Source organism: Mobula birostris, chromosome 9 (genome assembly GCF_030028105.1).
Source record: "Mobula birostris isolate sMobBir1 chromosome 9, sMobBir1.hap1, whole genome shotgun sequence".
NCBI classification, from domain to species: Eukaryota; Metazoa; Chordata; class Chondrichthyes; order Myliobatiformes; family Myliobatidae; genus Mobula; species Mobula birostris.
The window spans coordinates 126,989,160-127,008,911 of NC_092378.1; the positions used below are offsets into that span (position 1 = coordinate 126,989,160).

The 19,752-nt window shown below is 37.5% G+C and overlaps 1 protein-coding gene across 1 annotated transcript in view; it reads right to left on the bottom strand.

Annotated features, from left to right (window-relative positions):
- Positions 1–19,752, bottom strand: part of vps35l (VPS35 endosomal protein sorting factor like) — a 112,516-nt gene that overhangs the window by 59,285 nt on the left and 33,479 nt on the right. Inside the window, exons 14-20 of the mRNA XM_072268779.1 lie at positions 13,691–13,813; positions 12,477–12,523; positions 12,257–12,368; positions 11,006–11,122; positions 9,830–9,883; positions 9,658–9,738; positions 7,555–7,617 (exon numbers count right to left, since the gene is read on the bottom strand). Of these exons, the coding sequence (XP_072124880.1) occupies positions 7,555–7,617; positions 9,658–9,738; positions 9,830–9,883; positions 11,006–11,122; positions 12,257–12,368; positions 12,477–12,523; positions 13,691–13,813 (597 nt within the window). The remainder of the gene's footprint in view (positions 1–7,554; positions 7,618–9,657; positions 9,739–9,829; positions 9,884–11,005; positions 11,123–12,256; positions 12,369–12,476; positions 12,524–13,690; positions 13,814–19,752) is intronic.

Here is a 19,752-nt window from a genome sequence, read left to right on the forward strand (position 1 = left end):
AAATCCTAAAGGGATTGGACAAGCTAGATGCAGGAAGATTGTTCCCGATGTTGGGGAAGTCCAGAACGAGGGGTCACAGTTTGAGGACAAAGGCGAAGCATTTTAGGACTGAGATTAGGAAAACTTCTTCACACAGAGAGTGGTGAATCTGTGGAATTCTCTGCCACAGGAAACAGTTGAGGCCAGTTCATTGGCTATATTTAAGAGGGAGTTAGATATGGCCCTTGTGGCTAAAGGGATCAGGGGGTATGGAGGGAAGGCTGGTACAGGGTTCTGAGTTGAATGATTAGCCATGATAATACTGAATGGCAGTGCAGGCTCGAAGGGCCTCCTGCACCTATTTTCTATGTTTCTACGTTTAACTTCAACCCTCAGTTTGGCAAAGTAATCAAGCACATGTAATTCATTATTTTGCAGATTTGATAAGTTCCCAAATCCACACAATACTGTATATATTTCAGTAGGGCACAAAAAAAACCTATCTGCCTATATTTAACTGACCTAATATTTCTTGTCTAATGTCCCATTTTGAAGTTTTCTATCATGCAGGAAAATGAAAAAACATATTCATGATAGTCAGTTCTAATGCAAGCACACTGAATGTACTGAGTTCCATTTTTCAGAATAAAATTTCCATTTTGGATAGAAATGGCACTTTTGACCAGCATGAAATTGCATTGGTTTTCAAATAACATTGTAGTTCAAATCTCACTTTAAATTCATTAGCACAGTCACGAACCTAAAGAACTGGAATTTGAAAGATAAGAAAATCATGCAAGCCTAATGCTATGGTTATGCAACAGAGCAGAGCAATCTCTTGGGTTGACTGTGCATGTAAACATGAAATTTCGTCACAAACCCATCACTTGGAAATGGGCTGAGCTTAACACTGGAAATGTATCTAGGAGAGGGATCTTTGACCAAATGCCCCCACTTGCAGTACAATTTGACTGGAGGATTCAACACCCAGTCCAAGGAGATACAAGGAGAATTCTCACTTTGATTTGAATGGAAAGGATGATTGTGGGGCCTTCAGATAAAAGGTTTGGTCATTAAAAAATCCTACTAGAGAGGTTATTAGTTACCAAACAAACCTTTTAATCATTAAGATATTTTATTCATCATGATTTGAAAACTGAAAAATATAAAAAAGAATTTTAAGGTAATTTTGATTTTATGCTTATCTACAAGTTCTTCAAAATTTTTATTTTTACACTTTACATGTTCTTGAATCTCTGATAAATATTTATACTTTTTTTTTGTAAAAGATTTGGGAATTTGACAGTTCCATCAAAGTCTGGCAGGTGTTGTTTTGCAGCCTGTCAAGTTTTCCCTTAATTATCCTCATGATAGTCCTGATGATGCAGGCGGCTATCTCAACATTCAAAGCTACACCAAGGCAAATTTCCCCAGTGGTTTTTGCAGCTTCCAGCAGGAACCTGCAAATTTATACATTTTTCTTTTTAATCAGGAATATCAGATCACAAATTCATCCCCCACTAACTAACACACCTGGAGTACTATGTGCAGTTTTGGTCTCCAAATTTGAGGAAGGACATTCTTGCTATTGAGGGAGTGCAGTGTAGGTTCACAAGGTTAATTCCCGGGATGGTGGGACTGTCATATGTTGAAAGATTGGAGCGACTGGGCTTGTATACTCTGGAATTTAGAAGGCTAAGAGGGGAACTTATTGAAACATATAAGATTATTAAGGGATTGGACACGCTGCAGGCAGGAAGCATGTTCCCGCTGATGGGTGAGTCCAGAACCAGAGGCCACAGTTTAAGAATAAGGGGTAGGCCGTTTAGAACAGAGTTGAGGAAAAACTTTTTCACCCAGAGAGTGGTGGATATATGGAATGCTCTACCCCAGAAGGCTGTGGAGGCCAAGTCTCTGGATGCTTTCAAGAAAGAGATGGATAGGGCTCTTAAAGATAGCGGAATCAAAGGTTATGGTGATAAGGCAGGAAGTGGATACTGATTGTGGATGATCAGCCATGATCACAGTGAATGGCGGTGCTGGCTCGAAGGGCCGAATGGCCTACTCCTGCACCTATTGTCTATTATCAGAAATGGGCAGCATAAAACTTGTGTGTTTTTCATCTTTGCCTTCTAACATAGTTAAGTTAAAACCTGATGTCATTTTATTAATACTTTAAAATTAATTCATTACATAAGAAATTAAATACCTCATCAACTAAGCAGATTTTAAAAATCAGTGATACAACTAGAAAAGTAAAGCAGCCTTGCATTTACCGTTACTAAGTAAATAATTTTCTTTTAAAATTTTACTACCTTCAGAACCAGTCCATTCTAGCCTGTGCACTTACATTAACTTATTTTGAAGAGCCCCTGAAATATAGGAATTAATTATAATGCCATATTTGTTCTTTCAGTCCATGGTCAGCATCATTTTTGTGGACAGAACAAAAATCCAAAATTACAGCTTTTTACATCAGCTTTAAAAAACTGAAGGAATTTGATTTTGCCTCAATCTAATTTGTACTTGAGATTCTGGGTCTTTTATGTTAAGTCTTATATACAGGAAAGTTGCATAAACTTTTGAATATGTTGATGCTGTTGTTCTGCACATCACACAGAACCACTTCAAGAAACTTTTGTACAACCCAGCTGCTGGGTAAAGAGTTTCCTGCAATAAGTTATAGCAGACTTCAAAAGTAATTCTGGAAATTGCTTTTATATTTTGAACAATGCATAAAAAAAATCAAAAGAAACTTGCTGGGTTTTATCTCACGATGGATAGAGTTCAGGAGCATATAAACAAACACATCTGACACAATCTTAATGAAATATATTTAAAATAAAAATATCATTATAATAGATCTGCAAGCAACAGTTAAGGACTCTAATTGCTAACTGCAAAGTTTTCATTTTGGTAAATTGTGCTGTCAATACAAGTGCAAGATTATAATTCTGTTCTCCATTTGATTATACCTTTAAATCTTTAAATATTGGCGTCTCCCTTCAAGTACATGATTGAATGTATGTTGTTTGAGTAATGCCTTGAAAATGCCAGTAACCACCCAAAACTGCCAACGTCAAGACCAAATTAATCCCTCGACCAAATAAAATTTCCATGTCTGAAAGGCACACACTACATCTATAGCAGTTCAAGTGCAGCTAAAAATATCATCCACTATTTTGTTAGAGCTGAACTTAACGTGTCCTTTCCATTCTCAGCTGACCTCCTTCATCCCATTCTCTCCCTGCCCCCATGTATACAAGGTCATTAAAAATCCTGCAGCACATTCACCTTGTGTCAAGTCTCAAACTAACCCTTCAGATTGCTGATTTAAATTGGTTCTGGTTCAAAAACTGACACCTTTGGAAATGCACACTTGTACAGGTGGCAGGCATAGAGCACTGATGTAAAATGCCACCTATGTGTGCTGAAGATGAGAAGAGCTCCAAGTGAAGCTTTACTCTGTGATCTAGTAGTTAATGCAAATACACAATGAAGATTAACCCAGGGTCAGAGGAAACATTTGCATAGACTTGCACTGTGAAGAACTTAGATAAACCTGAATAATTATAAAACCAATTGTACTATAACAGCACCTGAATATTAAAAATAGCTGAAAAGAACACTGGAATTGAATCATCACTGCTAACATTGAATATGGCATGTGAACAATGATTAGAATTAATTTGTAAACAATGTAAAAAACTCAAATAATCGAATAATTCAGTCAAATTTAGAAAGTGAACACACTTGTACATTAACAACCCAGTTTGATATCATAAATATTACAAATTAAAAAATAAATTTGCAAAAGCAATTTATAAAGCCTTTTTTTTTTTACATTTTACAAACTATTAATAGTTCTGAATGTTTAATCAATTCTTGCTTTCAAAATGAGAGGGAAGCTTAAAGAGCATCTGAAGGGTAACTACATGCCCCCCCCCCCCCCCCACACACACACACACACACAGTAACTGTTTTCAAGAATGAGCTCCCAGAGGTGGTGGAGGGAGGCAGGAATGTCAACAATATTTAAGAAGCATTTGAATGAGTAAGGCATAGAGGTTTACTGACCTAATGCAGGTGTGGGACTAGTAAAGACGTGCAAGATGGTCAGCATAGATGTGATGGACTGAACAGCTGGTTTCTATGCTATACAACTCTGACTTGTAACTAAGCTAATAATGAACTGAACTGAATGATGTTAATACTTCAATCTTCCCCAGTCCTGTAACATTTATGAAGCCCACTAAACCATGCCAATAACATAGAAATTATAAAATCAGGACAAACTTCTGATTTAAATCTGAACCAGCATGGATAACTTCAATCACTACTACACTGAAATAATTATATGACTTACAGATTAATTTTCAAGAACTCTTTGCAACTCCTGCTCTCAGTATTATTTTTATTCACACAATGTCTTTTTTTGCACATTAGCTGCCTGTCAGTCTTTGTTTATGTATAATTTTTTTTTGTAAAAATCTACAGTATTTCCTTTCTTCTGCTTTTAAATGCTTGCCAGCGAATTAATCTCATGGTAGTATATGGTAACGTATACATACTTGGATAAGATTTACTCTGAACTTTAAAATTTCAGAAAGCATTCCCAATTTGTTTTCAAGTTCAGTTTTAGTTCAACTATGAGATTGGTTGCAGTACTCAAAATCAGTCAACACCAGCCAACATAAATCTAGCACTGAAATCACATAAGTTCAGTTGCTTTACATCGGGACCATCCTGGCCAAACTCTAATTTTTGTATCCTATCTAAGAACAGCTTCCATGCTGAAGAATATCAACTTAGAGTTCATGCACAAAAAATAAATAAAGAAATTTGTTATAAAAAATTATGACAAAGTAATAGTATAACATGAAATTTAAACACCTCCTTAAATGGGAGGTCAATCTTTCTGTTGTCCTTATTCTATCAAAATGTACATATACACTTCCATAAAGAAAACTTAGGGTTGTTATAGAAAATAACCTCTTCCATTTTCTGATTAATAAGACCATAAGAATTAGGTCATTCAGCTTATCACGTCTGCTCCATCATTCCATCATGGTTGATCCAATTTTCATCTCAGCCCTAATCTCCTGTCTTCTCCCCATATCCCTTCATGCCCTGACCAATCTCTGCCTTAAATGTACATAAAGACTAGGGATTCACAGCTGCATGTGGCAAAGAAATCCACATATTACAACAGAAGGAATTTTAAAAATTCATTAAGGTAAAGATGGAATATGGAAGTAAACTAGCCAATAATATTACAGAGGATACCAAAAATTTCTTCAGATACATAAAGTGTAAAAGAAGTGAGAGTGGATATCGGACCACTAGATAAACAATGCTGGGGAGGTAGTAATGGGGGGCAAGAAAAATGCAGAAGTACTGAGTAAATATATTACATCATTCTTCTCTGTGGGAGGCACTAGCAATATGGTGATGAAGTATGTGAAGTTACCATAACTAGAGAAAAGGTTCTAGGGAAAGTGAAAGGTCTACAGGTAGCTACATCACCTGGACCAGGTGCTATATACTCCAGGGTACTTAAAGATGTGGCTGAAGAGATTTTGAAGGTGTTAGTAATGATCTTTCAAGAATCACTAGATTCTGGAATGGTTCTGGAAAACTGAAAAATTGCAAATGTCACTTTACTCCTCAAGGGAAAGAGGCAGAAGAAAGGAAACCATAGGCCAGTTAGTCTGACCTCAGTGGTTGGAAATATGTTAAGAGTCAAGTATTAAAGATGGGGTCACAGAGTACATGGAAGCACATGATAAAATAGGCTATAGTCAGCATAGTTTCCTCAAGGGAAAATCTTGCCTGACAAATCTGTTGGAATTCTTTGAAGAAATAACAAGCAAGCAGGATAGACAAAGGAGAATCCGTTGATGTTGCACACTTGGATTTTCAGAACACCTTTGACAAGGTGCCACATGAGGTTGCTTACAAGCTACGAGCCCATGGTATTACAGGAGGTATTCTAGCATGGATAAAGCAGTGTCTGATTGGCAGGAGGCAAAGAGTAGGAACAAAGGTAGCTTTTTCTGGTTGGATGCCAGTGACTAGTGGTGTTCCAAAGGGGTCTGTGTTGGGACCAATTCTTTTTACATTATATGTCAATGATTTGGATGATGGAATTGATGGCTTTGTTGCAAAGCTTGCAGTCAATATGGAGACAGATGGAGAGGCAGGTCATTTTGAGGAAGTAGATAGGATACAGAGGACTTACAGGAATTAGGAGAATGGGCAAAAAAATGACAGAATAGAGTTGGGAAATGTATGGTCATACACTTTGGTAGAAGAAATGAAAGGGTTGACTATTTCTAAGTCAAGAGAAAATACAAAAAACTGAGGTGCAAAGGGACTTTGGAGTCCTTGTGCAGGATTCTCTAAAGGGTAATTTGTAGATTGGGTCGGTGGGGAGGATGGCAAACGCAATGTTAACATTAATTTCAAGAGGACTAGAATATAAAAGCAAGGATGTCACGTTGAAGCATTATAAAGCACCAGTGAGGCCTATTTGTAGTATTGTGAGCAGGTTTGGGCCCATTAGAAAGGATGTGCCAAAACTGAAGAGGGTTCAAAGGAGGTTCAGAAAAATGATTCCAGGATTGAATAGCTTGTCATATGAAGAGCGTTTGATGGCCCTGGGCCTGTATTCACTAGAATTCAGAAAAATGAGGGGTGACCTCATTGAAACCTATCAAATGATGAAAGGCCTTGATAGAGTGGATGTGAAAAGGATCTTTCCTATGGTGGGAGAGTCTAAGACTTAGAATAGAGGGGCGTCCTTTTCGAATGGAGATGAGGAGGAATTTCTTTAGCCAGAGAGTGGATTCTTTGTCACAGACAGCTGTGGAGACCACGTATTTATGTATATTTAAGGCAGAGGTTGATAGATTCTTAATTGGTCAGGTCATGTGATGGAATTACCTTATCAGGATCAATTCAAAACAAAACCTTTGTCTTGTGATCTTGTCTTGTGACCAAACAGGCTAAACTAAAATCTAAGGATACACCAAAAAGAGAAGTATAGAAGCAGGTCCAAAGGGTCGTGATTTATTCGTTAAGAGATGGGATTAAAAGTAAGAGTATTCGTTAAGAGTATGGAACCAACTCTTAACGAATTGGTTAAGATTCGTTAACCATGGCTGGTGATGCTTGGATAATGCTGATTGATAAAGCTGCCTTCTACTCAACTATATAACAATTCTGAGTCTCGGTTGTGTCGACAGAATCAAGCAGCAGACATTTTCAAGCAGAGTCACTTTCACATGTTATTAACAAGAAAAGTGCTTGATATAGATTTATGATCAGCGTGCAAAGAGTGCAGAAGCATTGGGTACCCATTGCTCAATTAACTCTTTGACAGGAAACATACAATTAGAATACACTGAGAGACCAAAATAGGATACCTAGCTAGCATTAACAAAGCACTTCAGCTTAGATCATTTGATCGATTGTTTTTAATAACGTACACTTTAGAAATAAACATTGCTATTGTTCCTGTACGATGACTAACGTTGAGACAGAAAGCAAATTGCAAGATTTCCGTTCACTTACCATTGAAAATAAAACTGCAAAATCATGGAATTGATCTAGTATTTTTGTTATAATTGATTGAAGCTGAAAGATAAAACAAAAAATGTCAGCCAACAGCAGAGATACAAGGAAGAATCATACCACACATATTACAAAATGTTTTTAACAGTTTAGTCTTTTCTCATTACATATTTGGATGATATTGATCCCAGATACTAGTTATTTAAAAATTCAGACTGAACTGGGTGAACTGAAGCTTCTGAGAGTGAAAATGAGGGAAGACAGTATGAACTAAGCCTTTGCAGTGGGTGCATAAAACAAACTGCTGGGACCACAGCACAAATTTTAAGAAAACCACGTGGGAATTTTCAGGCAAACCAGGTGGGAATAAAACAATTTTTGTTGCAGAGTTAGAATCTGGAATGCACTGCCAAAACAGGCAATAACAATTTGCAAATATTAAAATCTTATAACATATTGTGGAGGTGCAGGAAACTAGAAAATAGCTTGATAGCTATTACTAAGATGTCATTAGCTACTTGTCAATCTCTTATGCTGATAAGGGGAGGCTCACACATGTTTTTGAATCATAGCACACATGTCTGATTTGGTATATCAAACACCAAAATAAATCATTAGGGCACTATGGACATCTGAACTCTTAAAAATATACTCATAACAAATTATACACTTTTTATTTTACAAATCTGGAAATTTAAAACAAAAATCTAAAATGCTGGAAGCACCCAACAGGTCAAGCAGCATCCCTGAAAAGAGAAACATTGATGCTGCCCAACCTGCTGAGTGTTTTCAGCAACTTCCATTTAACTTGCTTTTTCATCTATCTTAAGCAGTTGGAAATTTGCACATCATTTCAAAAGTGATAACAGTGCTCAAAGGTTGCAATTATACTTTACATTGGCCATTTCTACTGCAAATGTGGGTGTAGGAATTTATAAAGTGAAAGTTACAGCAAGTAATGTTTTTCAATCTACAAGCACATTCAGACATAAATGGCCTTCATTATAAATAGCAAAGTCATTATTGTAATACCACATTTTAGTTGGAATGGTATTTTTTTCACTGTTACAGGAACTTATTAACTGAATGTTCTGAGTCACCAACACTTTAGATGGTATCAGTTTGATCTTTAGTAGTTCCCAGGTTTGGTCCCCAGCGCAAAAAATTAACTGATCAGGATGATACTTCGGAGAGAACTGTAACTGATTCCAGCTCACATGGTTTGCAAAAGAGGAAAGAGAAATCTTATAGAATAAAATTACCTGAACTATTTATGTCTTATATTCATATACCTCCCGTACCTAATAAAGTGGCCACTGAGTGCATGTTCGTGGCCTTCTGCTTCCGTAGCCCACACACTTCAAGGTTCAAGGTGTTATGCATTCAGAGTTGCTCTTCTGCACACCACTGTTATAATACATGATTATTTGAATTACTGTCAGCTTGAACCAGTCTGGCCATCCTCCCCTGACTTCTCTCATTAACAAGAGCCCGCAGAATGGCCGCTCACTGAATTTTTTTTTGTCCTTTGCACTATTATTTGTAAACTCTAGAGACAGTTGTGCGCGACTGAGAAACTCAAACCACCCCACCTGGCACCAACAATCATTCCACAGTCAAATATCACATATCTTCCACAGTCTGATGTTTGGTCAGAACTACAACTCAATCTCTTGAGTTGTCTGCACGTTTTTATAGACTGAGTTGATGCCACACGATTGGCTGATTTATTTTCATTAACAAGCAGGTGTACAAATGTACCTAATAAAGTGGCCATTGAATGCATCTTACAGTTGAAGTTTGCACAATATTGCAGGCTTCCTGGTGAAATATGCTTTGTAGACACCACTAGAATAAGTCTTCGAAATGGACTGTAACTTTGAACAAAAGTCGCTGGATGTGGCCTAGATTTCAGTAAAAAGTTCACCTAGGTTCAGTAGAGTTTTATCATACCTCAAATGTGATTTCACCCTGTATTTTTACAAACAAGCGTTATGACATAAGAAAAAGGATAAAAATTATAAGATAACATAATAAAACAGTATTTTATATATTTAATAAAAACTGATTTGCTGGTATTTTTCAAAATTCTTTCCCCGTTACCTGTGGATATGCATCTTCAAAAGCTCGGTCTGGAGTTAAATGTTTAATGACATCTGCTAACACAGTATTGACTTCATGTCTCTGTCAAATTAGAGATCTTTATATTAGCATTATTTCAGATAAAATATTGGCTTGAAAATGTCAATTGCGTAATAGCTGAAATCCTACTTACTGTAAAGTGCTTGCATATGTAATCTATCCATACCTCAGCACAATTAATATAATCCTAAAAAAAGACAAAAATAATATTAATTTCAAAACTTAAAAGAAAGTTGCAGTACTTCCATATATTACCAAAGGTGCTTTTTCTAGGTTTGGGAGGTTCATTCAAGCTTACAAAGACTATTTTAATTTTGAACACCATGAAGAAAATTCACAGTATTATTTCAGATTGTTATTTAGTCTTAAGTGTGCACCACACATATTGGCTAGTTTATTAAAAAACTGCATAACTATTTAAATTTTAAGCAAAATATCAGAAGTCAAAGTTACAACCAATAGACAGTAATATGGTCCGAATATATTACAGTCAGAAATTACTAAGAATATTTAAAGCAGAATAGAGGCCATTCAACTCAAAAGGGATTATGCCCAGGTTTGTAATCACTTAGATGCATCAATCAAACCTCTATCCATTTCATCCTCATGTTTAGAATGTCCCCTTAAATGCACCTATGCTAGGTACCTCAATCACACGTTGCAAGAAGCACCATCTTCTCATCGTTCTCAGGAGGAATGAATGCAACTAACTCTTACTCTATTTGTTCCCATTGCTATCTGACCTTCTGTAATGAGGGCCTTTTGTCCCATCATGAAAAAAGGGCACCTCCATCTTTTCCACCGTGTCCAAGAGTTCAGGTGTAGCACTAAAAAAACATGGGAGTCAACTTTTTTCCTGCCAAAACGTGCGATCTGTCACTGCATTCTGACAAGTTAACTCCCTGCATAACTCCTACCATCTTTCTTTTATGAGGTGTTAAGAAGCTTGAGAAATACTAGTTAGTATGGATTTTGAATCCCTCTTTGGTGTGTGCATTCAATCAATAGTGTGGTTAGTGCTGACTACATCAGAAGCCATCGTGATAAGCACAGGCAGCACTAACTGTTATGTTTCTTGTACTGTAATTAGTGCAGCGCATTTTTTAGGACTTTTTAAATGAGTTTCTGTTACTTCAATAAAACCTATCTTCTAATAATTATAGACCACCTTCACAAAACATGCTACCTATTTATGCCGATCCAATTCATTAATATTTCATTTGTAACTACATGTAATAAGAGGCTCACACGTCTTTGGTTCAGAAATGGGTTTCCTTTCTCTAAAGGACACCCTGAATGGACAACTGACCTGGGGATTCTTCAGTCTGGTAATAACTTTCCATGCCACATTAAGGATATGTAGCCTGTCATTCTCAGGGGGATCAGCCAATGCTAAGTTCAACCCCAGGGACTGGAAAAGAAGATGCTGCAATACAAAAGAAATCAAAAACAAGATCATAGTAAATTATCCTCAACTGCCCTCAAGCAATATCAACACACAAAGCTTATGACTACAAGTGCAATAACAATGTATGCAATTATATGGTAGCTATCACAGCCTTGTAGTCTAAAAGTACCTTTCAGCCACTAGAAAATACTTGAGCTGAGTAGTCACTGATATAATGTAGAAATGTGCATATATGTCCCACAATCAATAATGGACAATGACCAGAAAGACTATTCTTCTCATTGGTTGAGAAATAAAGCTATCCTATTAAACACTTAAGAGACATATTGCCTCAAGATGTCATATATCCACCCAAGTCCTCAGCTTATACTCTCTCAGAAAGAGGTCTTGTCCAACACTGCATCTCCCTCAGGTTGAATCTTAGGCTCTGGAACTTGATCCTGAAATTTTAACTTCAGAAATCCACATTACCCAGAAACCACAATTAACACAACTATAAATCACAAATCAAAACATATACTTCATTAATGCCAGCAATGTCATTACACAGTTTACATGCCAACATTTTAATTTCTGCATCTTCTGAGAACACTCAAATTGAGGATTAAAAATATTACTGACCTCTCCAATAAACAGATAAATTATAATACTAATAATCTAATAGCAAAACCAAATTAAATAATGTTATATTTATTTCTAAGGCAAGATGATTGTAATCATTTTCCAAACAAGCTGGCTGGTTATGTCTCTTCCAATGGTAACAACTGTCAAATTACCTAACCAACAGAACACCCCTAAATTTAGATTACTTTCAAACAAACTGACATACTGTAGATTGAAATTCCATTCACTGAAAAGAATAGCTTGCTACATATGTAACATATTATTTTGAAAAATACCTCAAATGGTTTTATGAAAATTATCTTCACAGTATAATTATTATTGTCAGGTTGAGCATAGCAAGCAATGAAACTAATATCAATGTAATTGGCTTTTTTGATGTTTCTGAAGAATGCAGTCTAGGCACCGGAACTTCTCAACTCTGTTTCAAATAGTGCCAAAATATATAGATTAATAGCTCAAAGCTCTATTATAAAGGGGGGAAATCTGCAAGAAAGAGTTGCTGTTTTTCCATGTTGCATATTTCCTTACCTTGGGAAAACCAGATTCTTCACAACCTTTTATCATGCCAATGAAATCCAGAGATCTTGTTGCAATGAATTCCGGTCTAAATGCTGACATTACAGAGTTCAACAGCAGAGCGCTATTAGAAATTATAGAATAAAAGGTCAAACTCATGAGGAAAGGACAGCCATGGTTTTGTACATCAAAATAAAATACTACATGCACTGAAATGTTCTGGGTTACTTACTTATTTCCAAGTTTCTTGCACCTGTCCATCATTTCTGTAAGTAAGGCCTGTAAACAGCCATAATATTTTTTATTCTCCAAGCAGCTAATCTTTGAAGTATAACTTTTAACTACATTTCAGTATTATTTTAATCTTTCTAGTTCAAAATCATTACATTATTCACTACCTTACATAACTTTTTAAAACAATATATTTTAAGGTTATAAAAAAGATGCATTAATCTTATTAACTATATTGTTCAATTGAAGAATCAGATTAGGATACCAGGCAAATTTATCTACTGAACACAACTCGTGCATGCTGAAAACTTTATTGGAGAATACATTGAAAAAGAGAAATAAAACATAATTATAGTCTAATTAGCTTAACATTAGTTATGAAACATTTACTCAGCAAAGGATCTGGTGTCTGAAAGTACAAAGAGCAGTTTGCCTGGGTTTCAGAAAGGTTCTGCTTGAACATCCTAAATGAATTCTTTGATTTGTAAGAAATAGTAGCAAGGAAAATACAGAAAGACAATACATAAAACTTTCAACATGATACTACAGAGTGAACTAAAGACTGGAGTCAAATTATGTGGGTTCGAAAACAAAATGCAGAATTGAAAACAAGGTTGAAATGAACAAGTTCGGAAGTTGAGAATCACAGAATTCAGTGTTGTGATCACTGCCACCCATAATTATCATGACTGATTTGGTCCCAGAAATCAGAAGATCACTTTCGAAAAATTTCAGCTGGCTTCAAAGCTGGGTACAATAAATAAATCAGGAAGTGCATGTGGCAGAACACATGACAACATTAATAAACTTGGTAAGATGACAAGTAGTGTATTCGGTACAAGGAATGAGGAGAAGCAAAGAGCTGAGATAAAGAACAGTTAAAAGAAACTGCAGATACTGGAACAAAAGTAAACTTCTTGAAGAACTCAGGAGGTCACACAGCACGTGTGAAGACAAAAGTATGTGATCCTACATTAGGACCTGGGGAGGAGGGCAGTGGGATGGAGAAGAGGAAAGATGGCCAAGGTTATGGCAGTGCGCACATCGACAAATGTTCACTCACAGAAGGGAAAAGAAAGAATCCCATGTTTCTAATTTTTGCAGTGTCAATTACAACATGATTTAAAAGTATTAAAAAAAAGACATTCAATAAACTTTTAAAACAGAAATGCTAAGTATGATTTATTGTGAAAAGTAAAGAAAATTAAAATGAACCTCAGGTGCTCTGTATGCAATGCACTGAAGAATCCAGTCTATAGCAGGAGAATACAACGTAAGGTAAATTGGAATCTCTACCCGCTGCACAGCCAACTGGTTCTGAACTGTTTCACCATGGATCTGTATGAATAAAATGATAGTTACTAAGGAATTATATTGTTGCTGCCATAAAATTAACAGAAGTATTCAGTATATGGGAACACTGTATTTATTATTAACCTGATTTTTCTAAGAGATATACATGAACACCCAGAACATGCCAATACACTTGCTAATTATCCACTTGTTGTATTCATTATGATGGTCCTTTATCAGTCTCAACCAATCCATCTCAAACCAGTAAAATGAAATACTGAATGCCTGATGTAAAACTATCAACTACAATACACACAATCCAAAGTCATTCAGAGAACAGATTCTATGACCAGTGTCAACTCAACGAAGGGAATATTAATTTTGTTACACCAATAAGGTAGTAGATAGAGAAATTGTGAAAAAAAAACTAGATTGGTTTGCAATGGCCAATGATGTGGACCAGTGACTAGTTCCAAACACTTCGGACGAGATTTGACAATGGAGCAGAAATCTAAAGAAATATAGGAATCCCAATTTTTGTTTATGACTAAAAGCAAGGACCCAAGCAGAGTGACAGTATCACTCTGGATGGTAAATCCTAGATGATCTAAAACTAGAAGACAAAGGTTTACAGTGAGAAGGGAATAAATTAGGGTAGATCTAAAGGGCAAGTATTTCCACACACAGAGGGACGAATATATGGAAATGAGATACCAAAGGAACTGGTATAGGTAGATGTAGTTACAATGTTTAAAAGTCTTTTGGACAGGTACCTGGACAGGAAAGGGCTAGAGGAATATGGGCCGAATATAGACAAATGGATTAGTATAGATAAGCATCACAATTGGCAGGAATGAGTTGGGGCAAAGGGCCCGTTTCTGTACTGTGCAGATCTATGATTCCAAATCAGGCAAATCCATCACATATAAAGGCTCAAAAGGTTGGTGTCACACATATTCTTAATAGATATCACACAAAATGTTACAACGGTAATCAGGCTGGTTCTCCACAGCATTCATCAACAATTGCCTCGCATCCATGCCCAAACCAATCGGTTTTTCAGCTAAATCAGACCCTAGACGTAATACTGGATAAATAAATACCAATGCATATGCATTGAAAAGGTGGTTGAAAATGCAAGCCCAAATGGCCTAACCACTGAAAACAATCTGTAAGCAAGCACAAAGCTACGTTACAACACTACCCGAAGGCTCACAATACATGGAGCTTCAACATCTCAAAGATACTGGGAAAAACAAACTAACTCTCCTTATCCAAAGGTGTGAAGTAACTCCAGACTGGACAATAATCAAGGAATTAAATTCAGTTATGAAATAAAAACCAAAAATAAAAAGCTACACCACTAAATATGGCCATACAACTACTGAACCAATTCAATGGCTTTTAGGGACAGATATCTCCCATAGTATTTCAGACTCACATGTGACAACAGCTGCACAGCATATGGTTCACTCATAACTCCTGAAATAATAGTAAATTCCCTGGCTTGAAGGCAATTTGAGAAAGGCTTTGCTATTGATGCCCTCGGGACTGCTAATAATATACATCCCTCCCAGAGTCACTGTATGAAAATAAAGGAGCTGCCGCATGCAAAGTCTCAAATTAAGGCCACCAATGTAATACACTTGTAACTTTGCCCAAGGTCTTACAGCAACACACAATCTCCACAATCAAATCATCAGGTAGGGAAAACAAGGAAATATTCTACAGTTCCACAGCTACAGAAAATTATAGAGCTACAACCACTGAACCACAAACAAAACTATTCTACAGTTTCATATAAATGATCTTCTGTTCAAGAAAGTCCCATCCACTCATAAGGAACAGAGGGGGTAAATACAGCCAGTATAAACTTTGTGTTGACTATTCTTTTATCATAACTATTCCAACCTATTAAATTTAATGTCTAGCCAGCAAGCTCAGAAACCAATGTCTGTCACTAATCACCTAAGCAATCAACACAAAACACAGTACAACCTCTCTATTCTCTCTACCCAAACTGAAGGTGGTACTCATACTCCTAATCAGCTGATATGCCTTGATCCATCTCCATACAGGATTTTGTCTTGCACCCCTCTCCTCCCATAGCTCTGCTTTTAAACTGTAAACCTGTCATTCTCCCCCCACCCCACCCCAGTTCCGAGGGCAGATAACTGACCCCAAAATTGGACTAGTTTCTCTTTCCACAGATCCTGATTGGCCTTGAGTTTTTGTTCCAGATTCCACCGTCCACCATTTTATAGTGTTCACTTTGTCCGAGCTATATTTGTAACAATTTATGCTCCTACCACTCCTTTCCTGTTTAAAATCTATTCACTTTTTCAGTACTTTAATCCTATGCATATGTAGCATCTGGGTAGAGAACATTTCCCGGCAAATTCCTTACTAGATTGTCAGTGACTATTATTTTTATGGGAGAATGCAGTGACTTTGCTAGGTCTATTCAGTAAAAGCCTTTCACAATTTTAAATTATCCCATTTGAATAAAGGGACAGATCAGCAAAGGCCTATATCCCTCGAGCTTTGTCTATTCATGTCTGTCTAAATACCACTTAAATATTTTTTATGATATCTCTATCACCTCCCTTGGCAGCATATTCCAGATACCTACCAGTCAAAAATTCTTGTCTTGATAATCTCTTAAAATGCTCACTCTCTCATCTTAAACCTATACAGTACCCTCTTGTATTAGACATTTTCACTGTTGGGAAAAAAACTCCAATTATCTACCCTCTCTATGACTCACATAATTTTATATACTGGGAAGCGGCAGTCTATTCAATCTTTCCTTCATCTTTGCACTTTTAAGAATTCATAATATGGAAACCTGAATTGTGAAAAGTATTTTAAGGTTCTAGATAAATGTAACATTTTGTTTCTGCTTTTCAATTCTGTCTATCTAGAAATGAGCTCAGGTACATTATTGACTTTTTTTAAAAACTGCCTAAAAATTAATTACTATTCAAACTTCAAAGCTTGAAGTAAATTTATTATCAAAGTATATATGCATCACCATACACAACCCTAAGATTCGTTTTCTCACAGGCATGCTCAGCAAATCCAAGTAATATTACATAACCAATGAAAGGATGCACCCAAAAGGACAGACAAACAATGTGAAAAAGACAACAAACTGCAAATACAAAAGAAGAAAAGCAACAAATCAATAAGCTATAAATATCTAGAAAATGAGATGAGGAGTCCTTGAAAGTGAGTCCATAAGTTGAGGGACCAGTTCAGTGAAGGGGCAAGTGAAGTTGAGCAAAGTTGAGTGAAAGTATTCCCATTGATTCAAGGGCCTGATGGTTGAGAGGTATTAACTGTTACTGAACCTGATGGAGTGGGGCCTGAGACTCCTGTACCTTCTTCCTAGTGGCAGCAATGAGAAAAGAGCATTTCCTGGGTGGTAGGGGTCCCTGATGATGGATGTTGCTTTCCTGCAACAACGCTCTTTGTAGATGTGTTCAATGGTGGGGAAAGCTTTACCTGTATGGACCAGGCCATATCTACAACTTTATGTATGGTTTTGCATCCAAAGGCATTGGTGTTTCCATACAAGACCATGATGCAACCAGTCAATATAATCTCCACTACACATCTATAGAGGTTTGCCAAGGAGTTAGATTTCATGCCCAGTCTTCGCAAACTTCTAATGAAGTAGAGATGCTGCTGTGCTTTCTTTGTGATTACACTTATGTGCTGGGCCCAGGATCGATCCCCGGATTGAGGACTGGCTCATGAACTTCCGGTTTCCTCCTCCTGAAGACATTGCTGACATTGAGTGAGAAGCTGTTGTTGTGGCACCACTCAGCACATTTCCAATCTCTCTTCTATATGCTGAATCGTCACCACCTTTGATTCGGCCTAAGACAGTAGTGTCATCAGCAAACTTAAATATGACTTTGGAGCTTGCTTGGCCTCACAGTCATAAGTGTAAAGTGAGTAAAGCAAGGGGCTAAGCACACAGCTTTGTGGTGCACCTGTGCTTATGGAGACTGTGGAGATGTTATTGCCAATCTGAACCAACCGGGGAAAAATCAAGATTTATATGCACAATGAGGTATTGAGGAAGCTCACTGATTAGTTTCGAGGGGCTGGTAGGACTGAATGCCGAACTATAGTTGATAAAGAGCATCCTGATGTATGCATCTTTGCTGTCCAAGTGTTCCAGGGTTGAGTGAAGAGCCAATGAGATGGAATCTGCTGTGGACCTGTTGGACCGGATCCTAGTCAATTCTCAGGCAGGAGTTATAGAACATAGAATAGTACAGCACAGTACAGGCCCTTCAGCCCACAATGTTGTGCCAACCCTCAAACCCTGCCTCCCATATAAACCCCCACCTTAAATTCCTCCAAATACCTGTCTAGTAGTCTCTTAAATTTCACGAGTGTATCTGCCTCCACCACTGACTCAGGCAGTGCATTCCAGGCACCAACCACTCTCTGAGTAAAAAACCTTCCTCTAATATCCCCCTTCAACTTTCCACCCCTTACCTTAAAGCCATGTCCCCTTGTATTGAGCAGAGGTGCCCTGGGGAAGAGGCACTGGCTATCCACTCTATCTATTCCTCTTATTATCTTGTATACCTCTATCATGTCTCCTCTCATCCTCGTTCTCTCCAAAGAGTAAAGCCCTAACTCCCTTAATCTCTGATCATAATGCATACTCTCTAAACCAGGCAGCATCCTGGTAAATCTCCTCTGTACCCCTTCCAATGCTTCCACATCCTTCCTATAGTGAGGTGACCAGATCTGGACACAGCACTCCAAGTGTGGCCAAACCAGAGTTTTATAGAGCTGCATCATTACCTCACAACTCTTATACTCTATCCCTTGACTTATGAAGGCTAACACCCCATAAGCTTTCTTAACTACCCTATCTACCTGTGAGGCAACTTTCAGGGATCTGTGGACATGTACCCCCAGATCCTTCTGCTCCTCTACACTACTAAGTAACCTACCATTTACTTTGTACTCTGCCTTGGAGTCTGTCCTTCCAAAGTGTACCACCTCACACTTCTCCAGGTTGAACTTCATCTGCCACTTCTCAGCCCACTTCTGCATCCTATCAATGTCTCTCTGCAATCTTCAACAATCCTCTACGCTATCCACAACACCACCAACCTTTGTGTCATCTGCAAACTTGCCAACCCAGTTGATATAATTCATCACCAACCTCTCAAACCTCTTCTTGGGCACCATTATAATTGAAGACGGCTTGAAGCAGATTGGTACCTCAGACTCCCCAAACAAAAGGTTAAAGATAGCGGTGAACACTCCAGCCAGTTGATCAGCACCGGTCTTTAGTACTCGGCCAGGTATCCCATCTGGGCTGGATGCTTTCTGTGAGTTCCCCTTCCTGAAGGATGCGCTCATGTCTACCTCAGAAACCTGATACATGTTTATCCATACCTGGATACCTCTTGCCTTCCCAATTATTCACTCTATTAGTTTTCCCAAAAAAATGTGACATTTTTCTTACCTTGATGTACTTCTATATTCTGTATTAAAATTAATTCCAATAATTGCCCATTTTGGAAGTTTATTAACATATTTGGACCATCTGTCCATTCCAAACTGATATAATCTATAAAATCTTGAAATTGGAAATCAGAAATACAAATCCAAACATTAAATCGCAAGATGATCCGAGTATTCCCTAACCAGAAACCTTGGATGAATTATGAGGTCAAGTCCCTTTTAAAGACTAGAGCTGCGGCTTTTAGGTCCGGGATACCAGTCGCTACACAGAATCCAGGCGTGAGCTCCAGAAAGCCATTAAGGGCGCCAAGAGGCAATATCGAGCCAAGTTGGAAGCCCAGGCTAACCAGAGGGATGACGGTAGACTATGGAAGGGTCTAAATGAGATCACTGGGCGCAAAGAAAAGGCTGGGAATATCAATAATTGTGGCGCTTCTCTTCCTGACAAACTTAACGTATTCTACGCAAAATTCGAACAGAAG